This window comes from Rhodotorula paludigena (genome assembly GCF_050403205.1).
Source record: "Rhodotorula paludigena JCM10292 DNA, Rt_paludigena_JCM10292v1_ctg56, whole genome shotgun sequence".
NCBI lineage: Eukaryota > Fungi > Basidiomycota > Microbotryomycetes > Sporidiobolales > Sporidiobolaceae > Rhodotorula > Rhodotorula paludigena.
The window spans coordinates 45,206-57,355 of NW_027481402.1; the positions used below are offsets into that span (position 1 = coordinate 45,206).

The window sequence follows — 12,150 nt, forward strand, 5'->3', positions numbered from 1 at the left end:
ACCGCCTTGTGCTCTGCCCGCCTCTGCCGAGCTGCCCTCGGTTGGATAGAGCCTCTCCCTCTCCGTCTCCGTCGCTTCGTCCCTCTCCTCGCTCGCTCTCTCTCTCGCTGCCAGTCGCCCGACGATGCGTGCGTCCACGAGAGCGACTACTCCTCAGCAGATCTGCCCAAGACTCACCCGCTCTCCCTCCCACAGCGCCCAACTCGGGCCTCCCCGACTCGCGCGGCAAGTCGCCCCCTCCTCCCCGCTCCCTCGCCCGCAGGGACACGCGCAGCCCAGCTGACCAGCTCACCACCCGCACACAGACCTCAGCGCAACCTGGAACTTTCTCCAGGATGGCGTCGGTGAGCTCCTCCCCCTCCTCCCCCTCCTCTCCCCGCTCGCCATGGTGGCGCCCTCACTCCCGACGCACGCACTGACCGCCGAAGCGCACCCACGCAGACCACATCATGACCCGCCTCAGCGAGGGCATGAGCTACAAAAAGTACATGGACGTGCGTCTCCTCCCCTCCCCTCCACCTCGTCCCGACTCGGACCCTGACCCCACCTGCGCTCACCCCGCGCACAGCTCTACACCGTCTCGTACAACTACTGCACTTCGAGCCGCATGAACTCGGGCGGCATCAACGAGACCCTCGGCGTCGGCGGCGCCACCGGCCGCTCCGGCGCCAACCTCATGGGCGCCGACCTCTACAAGCACCTCAAGGACTACTTTGTCGCCCACCTCCGCGGCGTCCGCGAGGTGCGCCGTCTCTTGCCACCACCTCCTGACGCCTCGTCTCTCGTCGCCTGACGCACCTGACCATCCACAGGAGGCCGCCGACCTGTCGGACGAGCCGCTCCTGCGCTACTACACGCGCGAGTGGGACCGCTACACGACCGGCGCCAGCTACGTGAACCGCCTCTTCACTTACTTGAATCGCCACTGGGTCAAGCGCGAAAAGGACGAGGGCCGCAAGAACGTCTACCACGTCTACATCGTGCGTCGTCCGCGCCCAGTGCTCCCTCTCCTGGATTGAGCGATGTGCACATCACCTCGCTCGGTGGTGGCGGCGCTCTAATCTTGACCTCTTGAGCATGCGCGCTGACCCCCGTTCGCGGTAACCGCAGCTCGCGCTCGTGTCGTGGAAGTCCGAGTTCTACACGCACCTCCAGAGCGGCTCGGGCAACAAGCTCACGACGGCCGTCCTCAAGCTCATCGAGAAGCAGCGCATGGGCGAGACGATCGAGACCGACCTCGTCAAGAAGGTCATCGACTCGTTCGGTGCGTCTTCCTCTTCGCTTCGCCGCCGCCGGTTCCCTGGTGCTGACCCAAGACGGTCGCTGCACCCCTCTGCAGTCGCGCTCGGGCTCGACGAGGCCGACACGAACCGGCAGAACCTCGAGGTGTACCGCTCGGCGTTCGAGGTGCCGTTCCTCGCCGCGACCGAGGCGTTCTACACGTCCGAGTCGGAGCAGTACCTCGCGGCCAACAGCGTCACCGAGTACACGAAGAAGGCCGAGGCGCGCCTCGGCGACGAGGAGAACCGCGTCGACCTGTACCTCCACGCGAGCACGCGAAAGGGCCTCGTCAGCAAGTGCGAGGAGGTCCTCGTCAAGAATCACGCCGAGAGCATGCAGGACGAGTTCCAGCGCGTGCGTCGCAGCGGTCCCTTTGGCGCCCTGTATCGGGAAAACTGACGAACTGCCACCCCGCACACAGCTCCTCGACCAGGAGCAGGAGCCCGACCTCCAGCGCATGTACCTCCTCCTCTCGCGCATCCCCGCCGGGCTCGACCCGCTCCGCGAGCGCTTCGAGCAGCACGTCAAGAAGGCCGGCCTCGACTCGGTCGAGCGCGCAGTCGGCGCCGCCGCCGCCGCCGGGACCGGCTCGGCCACGGGCACGGCGACGCCCGTCGGCGAGGGCGCGGCCGCGGGCGGCGAGAAACCCCGGCCGGCCGCGGCTGCGGCGGAGGGCAAGGAGGGGAGGGAGGCGACCGTCGAGCCAAAGGCGTACGTCGACAGCCTCCTGGCCGTGCATCGCAGGAACAACGAGCTCGTCGCAAAGGCGTTCAGGGGCGACCAGGGCTTTGTCGCGAGCCTCGACCGGGTGCGCATCCCTTTCCTCTCGCTCGATCCCTTTCTCCGTGGGGTACAGAGGCTGACGTACGGGGGACAGGCGTGCCGCGAGTATGTCAACCGCAACAAGGCGTGCTCGTCGCCCAACAAGTCGCCCGAGCTCCTCGCCAAGTACGCAGACTCGCTCCTCCGCAAGAGCAACAAGGCCTCGGAGGACGCCGACATTGAGCAGGCGCTCACCGACACGGTGCGTTCGACGCGGTCCCAGTTGCGCGCAGGCTCGAGTCGGTCGTGCTGACGCGTGGAGCGCCCGCAGATGACCGTGTTCAAGTACATCGAGGACAAGGACGTGTTCCAAAAGTTCTACTCCAAGATGCTGTCGTCGCGCCTGATCAAGGACACGTCGGCGTCCGAGGACGCAGAGTCGAGCATGATTGGCAAGCTCAAGGACGCGTGCGGGTTCGAGTACACGTCCAAGCTCCAGCGCATGTTCCAGGACATGCAGCTCAACCGCGACATGAACGCCGCCTTCAAGGAAAAGATGCAGCAGACGCACGATGCGAGCGACCTCTCGAGTGCGTCCCTCCCGTGCCCTTCGCCTCGTCCCCCTCCGATCTGCCCAGGTGCTGATCTCGAGCGACGTTGCGCGCACAGTCGACTTCCACGTGCTCGTGCTCGGCACGTCGTCGTGGCCGCTGTCGGCGCCCAACACCAAGCTCAACATGCCCGCCGAGCTCGTAAAGACCAAGGACCGCTTCGAGCAGTACTACATGAACAAGCACTCGGGCCGCAAGCTCAACTGGCTCTGGCAGCACTGCCGCAACGAGTGCGTCCCCGCCTCTCTCTCTCTCACTCTCGCGCGCGCGCGCCCGGCTGACGTGGGAGCCGCTTCGACGCAACGTGCAGGCTGCGCACGCTGTACACGCCGCAAAAGTACTTTTTCGTCACGTCCACGTACCAGGCCTGCGTGCTGCTCCAGTTCAACTCTGCGGGCTCGGACTCGCTCTCGTACGGCGAGCTCGAGACGGGCACGGGCCTCGCGGGCGAGACGCTCAAGCCGCTCCTCGCCGTCCTCGTCAAGCAAAAGGTGCTCGAGCTCAAGGACGGCCAGTACGAGCTCAACCTCGCGTTCAAGAGCAAGAAGATCCGCGTCGTGCTCAACGTCCCGATCAAGGCCGAGCAGAAGCAGGAGAGCGCAGAGGTCATGAAGGTGCGCACGGCGCGACGCGACATCTGCTCCGTCTTCCTTCGTGTATCGCTGACTCTGACTCGGCGTGCACCACAGCACGTCGACGAGGACCGCAAGCTGCACATCCAGGCCGCCATCGTCCGGTGCGTCGGCCCGCTCTGTCTCGCCCCTCGTTCTCATTCGCCCCGCTGACCTCGTTCTCGCACTCGCGCACGCGCGCAGCATCATGAAGTCGCGCAAGACGCTCAAGCACCAGCAGCTCATCTCGGAGACGGTTGACCAGCTCAAGGCGCGGTTCCAGCCGCGCGTGGCCGACGTCAAGAAGGCGATCGACACGCTCCTCGACAAGGAGTACCTCGAGCGCAGCGAGTCGGACAAGGGCACGTACAACTACCTGGCGTAGTCGGTGCGCGCCTCGCTTTTCTCCCCGGGTTTCCCCTCTCGTTCGCTCTTCGCCCTCGTCTTCCTTTCTCTAGCTGTGTTCGTCTGTCTCTCTCGCTCTCTCCTCCCAGTTGTCCTCATGCCCGCGCCTCCCCTTCGTCCATCCGTCCGTTCCGTCCGAGTACCCTGCCTCTCGCATCCGCATGCCTCTCGCCTCGCCCGTCTTCTCTCTCTCTTCTCGGACTCTTTGTGTACCACCTCTTTTGCCCGAATGTGTGCATACCCCCGCCTCGCCTGTCTGCCAGCCTAGCCCTGCAAAAGAGCCCAGACGCCTTCATTGACGAGCAGAACGATCGCAATATCCGGGATCCTTCGGTTCGCTTTCCCTGATCGATGCACCGCCGCCGCCGTCGTCATGCCCGAGCCAGCGAAAAATGGCAGAGAGGAGCAAGATGCGCGCGCGACCGAAGCGGTTGCAGGCCGAACTTGTCGGACTGGCCTTGTCGATCGCAGTCAGCCGAGAAGCGCTGCGCTTGCCGCGCTTGGGTTCGGAAGCGCGCGCGTGCAAAATAGGGCAGGTCGAGCTCATGCGAGGGAAAGAGGAGGAGAGCACAGCAGTACCTACAGACCTCAAGTGCTAGAGGGCAAGGTTAAGTTGACTCGCATGGTAGAGCGACGCGATCGACAAAGTGCAGATGCGCAGCAATAGGCGATAAGGCGTGCCGAGGTGAGAGCGCGACGAGAGGAGGGGACGCCGGCGGGCGCGAGGGGGGCGCACGGGATGCAGCAGGGTGCAAGGGCAAAACTAAGCGGGACTAGACGCAGGCAAGACGAGAGAGGAGAGAGAGAAAGCGCGAACAAGGGAGGCGGCGGGTCAGCGGCGACGTGCGAGCACGAGCACGTCCTCGTCGCCCGCTCCCTCTACCTCCGCACCCCGCCCCGAGCCAGCCCGCTCGCCCGTCGCACCCGCCCGCCTGTGCACTGCTCCGGCGCCTGCCCGAGCCCACCGAGCCCCCGGCGCCCGTCCGCGCGCGCTGCACCGCCCGCTGCGCCCGTCTGTCCGCGTGCCCCCTTGGGGTAGCAGGGCTCCGCACTCTCTCGCGAGCTCGTCGTCCGAGGAGCGCCTCTGTGGGCCTTTCCCGCACGCCCGCACTTTCCTCCCGCACTTGTCCTCCCTCCTCGCGCCTCCTCTCTCGCCGCATGGACCCGCCTAGCCTCGGGCACCCGGGCGGCGCGTCGGTGCAGCAGCAGCCGCAGCCGCCACCGCCCGCCGCCTCGGGCACGGCCCAGCAGCAGCAGCAGCAGGCGGGCACGGCCACCCCGCCGCAGCAGGTCACGCTCGACGCCCAGGGGCACACGCCCGCCGGCGTCACGGCCGCCAGCCTGCTGCCCTCGCGCGACCAGATCCCCCGGTCAGTCCGCGCTCCGCCTCGCCTCGCCTCGCCTCGCCTCACCCCTCGTGTTTGTCGAGCGCATCACCGCGCCTCGCTCTGCACGAGGGCCCACTGGCAGCTGGCCTGGCGCGCACTCTGCATCGATCGCAACGTCGCAACTGACCCGCGCGCGTCTCGCAGCCCGTACAAGTGCCCGCTGTGCCCGAGGGCGTTCTACCGCCTCGAGCACCAGACCCGCCACATCCGCACCCACACGGGCGAGAAGCCCCATGCCTGCACTCACCCAGGGTGCGTCCCTTTCCCCTCGCCGTGTCGAGAGCGCGCGCGCGCCGCGAGAACGGCGGCGTCGCGCGAGGCGATGCCCGACCCCGCGCCCCGTCTCTCGCGCGCTCGTCTCGCCGTCCCGCCCGCCCGCCCCTAGAGCGCCTCACTGACTCGCTCGAGTGCTCTGCATGTCTGCTGAAACAGCTGCGAGAAGCGCTTCTCGCGCTCCGACGAGCTGACGCGCCACGTGCGCATCCACTCGAGCGATCGCGGGCGCAAGAAGACGGCGCAGCAGCAGGCTGCCGCTGCTGCCGCGGCGGCTGCGAACGGTGGAGCGATGCCGGGCGCGAAGAAGGGCGCAAAGGCTGGGCAGAGCAGGCAGGGGAGCCCTGGAGACGAGGTGCGTTCCGTGCCCCATATCGCTGCTCTCTCGACCGCTCGGGCGAATCCCGCTGCGTTCCCTACGCTGGAGATCGCACTTTGAGCGAGAGACGACGGCGGGCGAGAGATCGGGCGAGTAGATCGCTGACACCATCTCATCTTGCAGCAGAACGACGATGCCGCCGCCCAGGCTGCGGCTGCGGCTGCCGCACCGCCTTATGGCAACCCGATGCTCGGCTACGTGCGTGCTGGACGAGCGACCCATTCACGCAATTCATCCGGCTGACCTGGCTTGCTCTCCTCGCAGCAACCCTACTACCCGCCTCCGCCCGGCTATCCCGGCTACCCCTACCCCAGCATGCCCATGTACCCTTACGGCTATCCTTCCGTCCCGCCTCCCGCCTCGTCCTACCCCGGCGCTCCCCCCGCGTCGACCGGCGCGCAGAACGCCTACCCGGGCTACCCTCCTGTCCCGACCTCGTACGCCCCGTACGCCTACCCGCCCATGCCGCAGTCTCTCCAGCAGCAACAGCAACAGCAGCAGCAGCAGGCGCAGCAGGTGCAGCAGCAGCAGCAACAGCAGCAGCTCGCCAATCAGGTCGCTGCTGCCGCCGCCGCTGCCGCCGTTGCGGGCGTGTCGCAGCCCGGACAGGGCCAGCCGATCCCTGGACAGGCCGGCGCACCGCAGCAGGCGGGCGCGGACGGCCGTCCGCTGAACGCGCTTGCGCTCGCCGCTGCGAGCGGCTTGCACGAGATGGAGCGCGAGCGCGAGCAGCAGCGCGCCGAGCGCGAACGCACGGGGCTCGAGACGGACATCAAGCCGTTGACGGGGCCTGCGAGCGCCGGCTCGAATAGTCAGCCGGGCAGTCAGCCGGGCAGCGCGACCAACACGCCCTTCGGCAGCTACGACCAGACGGCGGCGGCTGCGGCGGCTGCCGCTGCGGCGAACGGCTACTGGCCGTACGCGGCGGGCATGCCTGGTCAGGCACCGTACCCGTTCGCGGGCGCGATGCCGCAGCCTCCTGTAGCGTCGCCCGTTCAGCCGGGTGCGGCGGCGTCGGGCACGGCACCTCGTCGCAACGTGCACGGGCACGCTCAGCCGCTCCTCGCGCAGCACAGCCCTGCCGCGCTCGCTGCGGATGACAACGTGTCGAGGCACTCGCACTCGCACGACGCGTCGCACCCGAACCACCACGGGTCGCTGTCGCGCCACCAGCACCGCCATGCGTACGCGCCGTACAGCTTGCCGCCGAGTACGGACCACAGTCTCGCCGGTTCGCCGGCGTCGAGCCCGAATCATTCGGACCACGGAGTCGACGCGGCGGGAAACGCGGTGGGGGGCGTCGTTGACCCGGCGACGGGCGCCTCCTCTGGCACCAACTCGCCGTTCCCGCCGTTGCACCCGGGTGCGGGCCACGTCCCGGGCATTGGCATGGCGTCGCAGCCGGGGCATGGGCAGGCGCACGCGATCGGGCAGCTCCAGCAGCAGCTCGCGTACCAGCTCACGCCGTCGACGTCGCCCGTCCTCGGCCCGCTCAAGGGCCTCACGCTCATGAGCGCGCAGGCGAGCCGCGCGCCGTCGCGCGCGACGAGCCCCGTGCACCTCCCGCCGCTCAAGCTCCCCGGCGTCGAGGGCGACGCGCACAGCCACAGCGGCGGCGAGGGCGCGAGCGCGGCCAACTCGCGCGCGACGAGCCCCGAGATTGACGCGGGCAAGCACGGCCTCGAGCACGGGCACGGGCGCCACTCGCACCGCTCGCACCCGTACCGCTCGCAGCCGGGCTCGCCCGTCCTCGGGCACCGCCCGGCGCTCAGTCGCGGGACGAGCAGCGGGACGGCGACGGGCCCCGTTAGCGACGAGCGCGGGCACGGCGGCTTCTCGCAGCCGGGGAGCAGGCCGACGAGCCCGCTCCACCGCGGCCAGCAGCAGCAGCAGCATCAGCAGAGGCACTTTGCGGCGCTGTCGGGCCTGCACGACGGCACGCACGGCGGCGATGTCCACGGCGGCATGCACTGAGCCTTTCTCGCCGTGCCTGCGTCGTCTCCCTCCCTCCCTCCCGTCCGTCGCCTCGTCCCGCCGCCGCTCCGCTCGGCCTTGTACCTACTCTGCCTCGCACCCGGCCTCCGCTCTAAAACACGCCTTGCCCCGTCCGTTTCGTACATCTCACCAACATAGACGGCCAGCGAGGAAGTCGGTGTCTCCTCGCTCGCCCACCCACCCATAGACTTCTTCTTGCCTTCTCGCCTTCGCTCTCCCGTTCTCGCGTCTCCATTTCGATCTTTACCTCTCCCGATTCCCTCCACCCTCGTCGCTTTCCTTTCTGTTCAACCTCGCACCCCTCTACCCCCACCGTCCCGCTTGCTTTTCTCCCTTCCATCGTTCCTCTCGTCTCAATAGCCTCGAGCAACCCCCCTCTCTTTCCGTCGTCCCTCTCGCGCCTGCCTTGCCTAGTCTCGCCTTGTCCTCGCCTCTGCGCTCGTACAGTAATGCGATCAATGCTTGCCCGCGCGCGTGTTCCCTGGTTTTCAGTTTCGCAGGCTTCGACAGAGGGTGTTCGACTTTGCCTGCAGCACCGCCTGCGGTGGACCGGGCGCAGAGACAAGTGTCGGCTGTCTGGGTCGACCAGCTTTGCAGTGCGTGCGGAATGACTGACTTGACTCTTATGCGTCTCGCACAGGTCTCACCAGGTGGCTGCGTCGGCAACAGCGAGTTTGCTCCGGGAGCGGTCGCTGCATCGACGACATCACCGGGGGCGCCAGCGAAGCGGGAAAGGTGCGCGCCCGTCTAGCCTGGCCTTTCGCGTTCTGCCTGCGGAGAGCCGGATGGAGAAGGCGGTCCGCGGTGACCTTCTCGAGCGGGAAGTGAGACGTCCGGCGCGGCGCTTCCCTTTTTCTTTCGCTTCCGAGTGTAACGACTGAGACATTTCTCCGAGAACCTTGTCTGAGAGCCAAGGGGCCCACACACACCCGCGCAAGAAGCGGAGTTGGCAGCAGCGCTTGCGCCGCCGCCTGGTCGACCTTGTCCTGCGGCTGCTCGAACGAGACTAGCTTGCACTCAGGAGCTGTTGTGCTTCCGAACGCCGCCTCTACAGACCTGCAGGTTGCGCCCTGCTGGCTGTCCGCCTCCGCCCCGGTTTCATCGCCTCGAAGCCATTCGCAACCGCGCTCTCATCGCCCACTCGCCGCGCTGTGCGGCTCTGAACGCCCGCGAGCGGAGCTGCATACAACGCGTTCCAGATCACGAACGGCCTGCCAGACCCGCGCCGACACGAGCGCAAAGCGGTTGACCTTCCTCGTCGAGTTGCGAGCCGCTGCCAGCCTTCTGCGCGCCCGCCCCGCATTCAGCGCCTGGTCGCCGCTCGGCGCCCGAGGCGTTCTTGAATCGACGCTCGGCGCTACTGCCTCACAGCGAGGGGAAGGAGAACCCATCGGCGTCGAGACACCCGGTGGGTTCCCGCCTCTTTCTCGCTCTCGCCTATTCATCTCGCGTTGACGCGAGTGTCCGGCGCTGATCTGTGCTTTCCAGTTACGCCAGTGTCCGCCTCGCTTGCTGAGCAGGCTTTGATGGCATCGTCTGCCGCCCTTGCGCCCCCGAGCGAGCCCATTCACGCGACACCTTCACCCGCTTCCTCGTCCCGCCGTCCGGCTCCCGTCCCCTCATTCGCGGCCGCATTCGGCGCCGCGTCCGACAGCGAGTACGACGGGCCGCGACCGCCCAAGAGCGGGAATTCGACCGCCTCAGTCGAGAGCACCGGTCCCCTCACGCCCAACGAGGTCCCGCCGTTGGCACGCTCGTCGTACCCCCTGAACAAGCATCCGCAAATGCCGCGGGACTCTTCCACGTCGAGACTCAAACGCGCCGACTTTGCCGTGCCGCAGATCCCGCCGTTCAAGGGCTCTGCCGCACCGCCAGACGAAGGCGCCGGTTCCGCCGCTTCGTCTTCTTCCCGCCCTTCCGCTTCCGCACCTCCACCATCTGCGTCCGTCTCTGTGCTTTCGCGCTCTGACAGCGGCGCGGCACGGCGAGTGTCGCATCCGTCGGTCTTTTCCTTCCCTGCCCCGGCACCACCCAACCCTCGACCCTCTTCCTCGACTACGACGGGATTGGGCATCGAAGGGGTCGGCGTTGGTGCTGCAGGAGCGAAAGAGGCGCTGGTGATCGAAGGTCTCGGCGAACCGCCCGCACCGGTGGACGGGTCGGGAGGGAAAGAGGGGCGCCGAGGATCGCTCAAACGCGTCCTCATCTCGGACGAGGAGGACGAGCTCGCGTCCGTGCGCGAGGCTGCTGCACCCGCTGTACAAGCCGGCTCCGCAGCAGGAGGAGACGCCGGAGAAGGGTGCGTGCACGTTCCTTCGTCTCGTCTCCTAGGCTTCGGACAGAAGGCCGTCCTCGCACGCACCGCCGACTGCTCCGTTCGCCGGGGCAGCTGTCTCCTCTCGCCATGCGCGGCTTCGCCTTCTTCTTCCGGCGATAGCTCGCGCTGCTAGTCGCTTCCAAGGTCGCCGAACTGACACTTTTTTCCGCCCTTGCCCTCTCGCGCATCTTCGCTGTTCGCGCAATCAGGATGCCCAGAGACCCTCTGCTTCCGCTCCCCCTCCAGCAGCCGCCTTCGCAGCCCGCCCTCGCACACCGCGACTCTGCGTCGTCCCTCCGCCGCGCAGGCTCGTCCTCGCCGCAGCAAGGTCGCGACTCGCCGCCTTCTTCGTCGAACAAACGCCAGCGCATTGTCCATTCGCCACTTCAGTCGCTCGCCGACACCGCCAGCAACATCCTCGCTACCACCAGCGCAACGCCGACGCCGTCAGTCCTCGCCTCGCAGCCTGCGCATCCTCCCGCAGGTTCCGCTCCGCAGCTGCGCCGCAGAGACTCGGCGACCATCTCCGCCGTCCCTTCGCCCCTGAGTGCCCGCCGAGGCTCAGTCATCGCTGTCGCCTCCGAAGACGGCCGTACGAGCGGTAGCGGTCTTGCGAAACGACGAGGACACCGCCCTCCCGCCGTGACGACCGCCGGCCCGACGCCCCATACGACGCTCTCTGCACACCCTCGCGCTTCGCTCAGCGCGGCACCCGGTCACACTTTCATCGACTCGTTTGGCACGCTGCGAAGCGCGCCGATTGAGATCCCGAGCGTCCTCGTCGGCTCACCCATGGAGGCGACTTTTGCGGCTCAGGCAGCTCGCGAGCGCGATATGCGCGCATCACTGCCTGGAGGGCCTTCTTCGGCGCGCGAGACGGCGCCGGCACCGCGGCGGCAGAGCGGTGGCACAGCAGGAGGAGCGCAGCCGCAGCCGCCGCTCGTCTCGTCGAGTACGTACTACATCCGCCCGAGTCAGCCGTTCGGCCCGGGTGCGGGCTTCTCGTCGCAGGGCTCGTCGTCGCAGCAACGTCCGCCGTCGCAGGGCGGGATGTCGCCCCGGTCGAGCGCGGCGAGCAAGGATCGCGAGCGCCTCGCCGCGCCGTCAGCGCAGGGCCCGCCACCGCCGCGTTTGCCGCCGATGCGCACGTCGGCACCGAACGGGACGTACAGCCTTCCGCCATCCGCGCGCGGTGGTGGCGGGCCGCACTCGAGCGGTCCGACTTACCACCATTCCGGACCTCTGTACCCGCCTCCTCACTCGGCGTCAGGCTCCTTCCACTACGGCCCACCGTCGCCCTTGCCACCTCTCAGCGCGTCCGTAGCAGCTCCCGGCGCACCAACGGCGCCCTCCCCCTCCTTCTCCGCTCTCCCGCCGCACTCGGCCGGTCTCGTTGCGCCCGCCCATCCCTCCGCTGCCGCCGCCGGTGCCGCGTCGTCGGGTTCGTCCAAGCAGGCGTTCATGTCGCTCTTCTCGACGTTCTATGACTCGCTCTCCGACTCTCGCATACTCACTTCGTCGCTCGACTCGCAGCTGCACCGAGCAGCGCAGCTCCTCCACACGCTGCAGCAGGCGGAAGCAACCTTCGAGGGCGCGCTGAGCGACGTTCGCCGCGATGCCGACGCGCGATTCCGTGCGATCGAGGACCGCGTCGCGCGACTCGAGGCGGGCGCGAGGCGTGGTTCGGGCTCGTCTGCGGCGGGGATGCCTCCTGCTGCACGGAGCAGTGGCGCCCTCGAGGAGCGCCTCGAGCGTCTCGAGCGTTTGCTTGCCGAGCGCGAGGCGGACGGCCCGACGGACGGCAGTGGCGGACCGCGGCGCCCCTCGGACGGGACGGCCTCGACAACGTCGAGCGGGGCTGTGGCGGATACTGAGGCAGGTGGGCCGGCGAGCGAGGCGCGCGACGACGAGATGGACGCGAGTGCCTGATTGGGTTCTCACTTTCGTCTTTCCCTCCTCCCTCTCTTCCTTCCTAGACCTCTGGACCCCGATTTGAGCCGCTTGCTCAGGCTTGCTTTGCTCACCGATTCTGTACTTTTCGCCCGCCATCTATCTCATTCCTGCACTGCATCTCAAGCACGCCGCATCTTTCAGCGCTCGTCGCTGGTCGGTTGAGAGAGCTTTGCGC

General features: G+C 67.9%; 3 protein-coding genes across 3 annotated transcripts; all 3 read left to right on the top strand.

The window, feature by feature from the left end:
* Positions 1 to 124: 124 nt before the first annotated feature.
* JCM10292_004632 (cullin family protein) lies at positions 125 to 3,650 on the top strand (the record flags this gene model as incomplete). Its single annotated transcript, XM_076651734.1, has 15 exons — positions 125 to 128; positions 196 to 225; positions 306 to 344; positions 442 to 494; positions 569 to 742; positions 813 to 980; positions 1,111 to 1,264; positions 1,340 to 1,635; positions 1,703 to 2,089; positions 2,159 to 2,305; positions 2,375 to 2,633; positions 2,713 to 2,884; positions 2,965 to 3,268; positions 3,344 to 3,390; positions 3,470 to 3,650. 15 exons carry the CDS (start codon positions 125 to 127, stop codon positions 3,648 to 3,650), a joined length of 2,415 nt encoding a protein of 804 aa, XP_076502703.1.
* A 1,178-nt stretch (positions 3,651 to 4,828) lies between these two features.
* JCM10292_004633 (C2H2-type zinc finger protein) lies at positions 4,829 to 7,684 on the top strand (the record flags this gene model as incomplete). The annotated part of the gene is made up of 5 exons (XM_076651735.1): positions 4,829 to 5,040; positions 5,203 to 5,310; positions 5,491 to 5,686; positions 5,837 to 5,908; positions 5,975 to 7,684. The coding sequence occupies 5 exons, from the start codon at positions 4,829 to 4,831 to the stop codon at positions 7,682 to 7,684; spliced, it is 2,298 nt and encodes a 765-aa protein (XP_076502704.1).
* A 1,547-nt stretch (positions 7,685 to 9,231) lies between these two features.
* JCM10292_004634 (uncharacterized protein) lies at positions 9,232 to 11,951 on the top strand (the record flags this gene model as incomplete). Its single annotated transcript, XM_076651736.1, has 2 exons — positions 9,232 to 10,004; positions 10,241 to 11,951. 2 exons carry the CDS (start codon positions 9,232 to 9,234, stop codon positions 11,949 to 11,951), a joined length of 2,484 nt encoding a protein of 827 aa, XP_076502705.1.
* Positions 11,952 to 12,150: the final 199 nt, after the last annotated feature.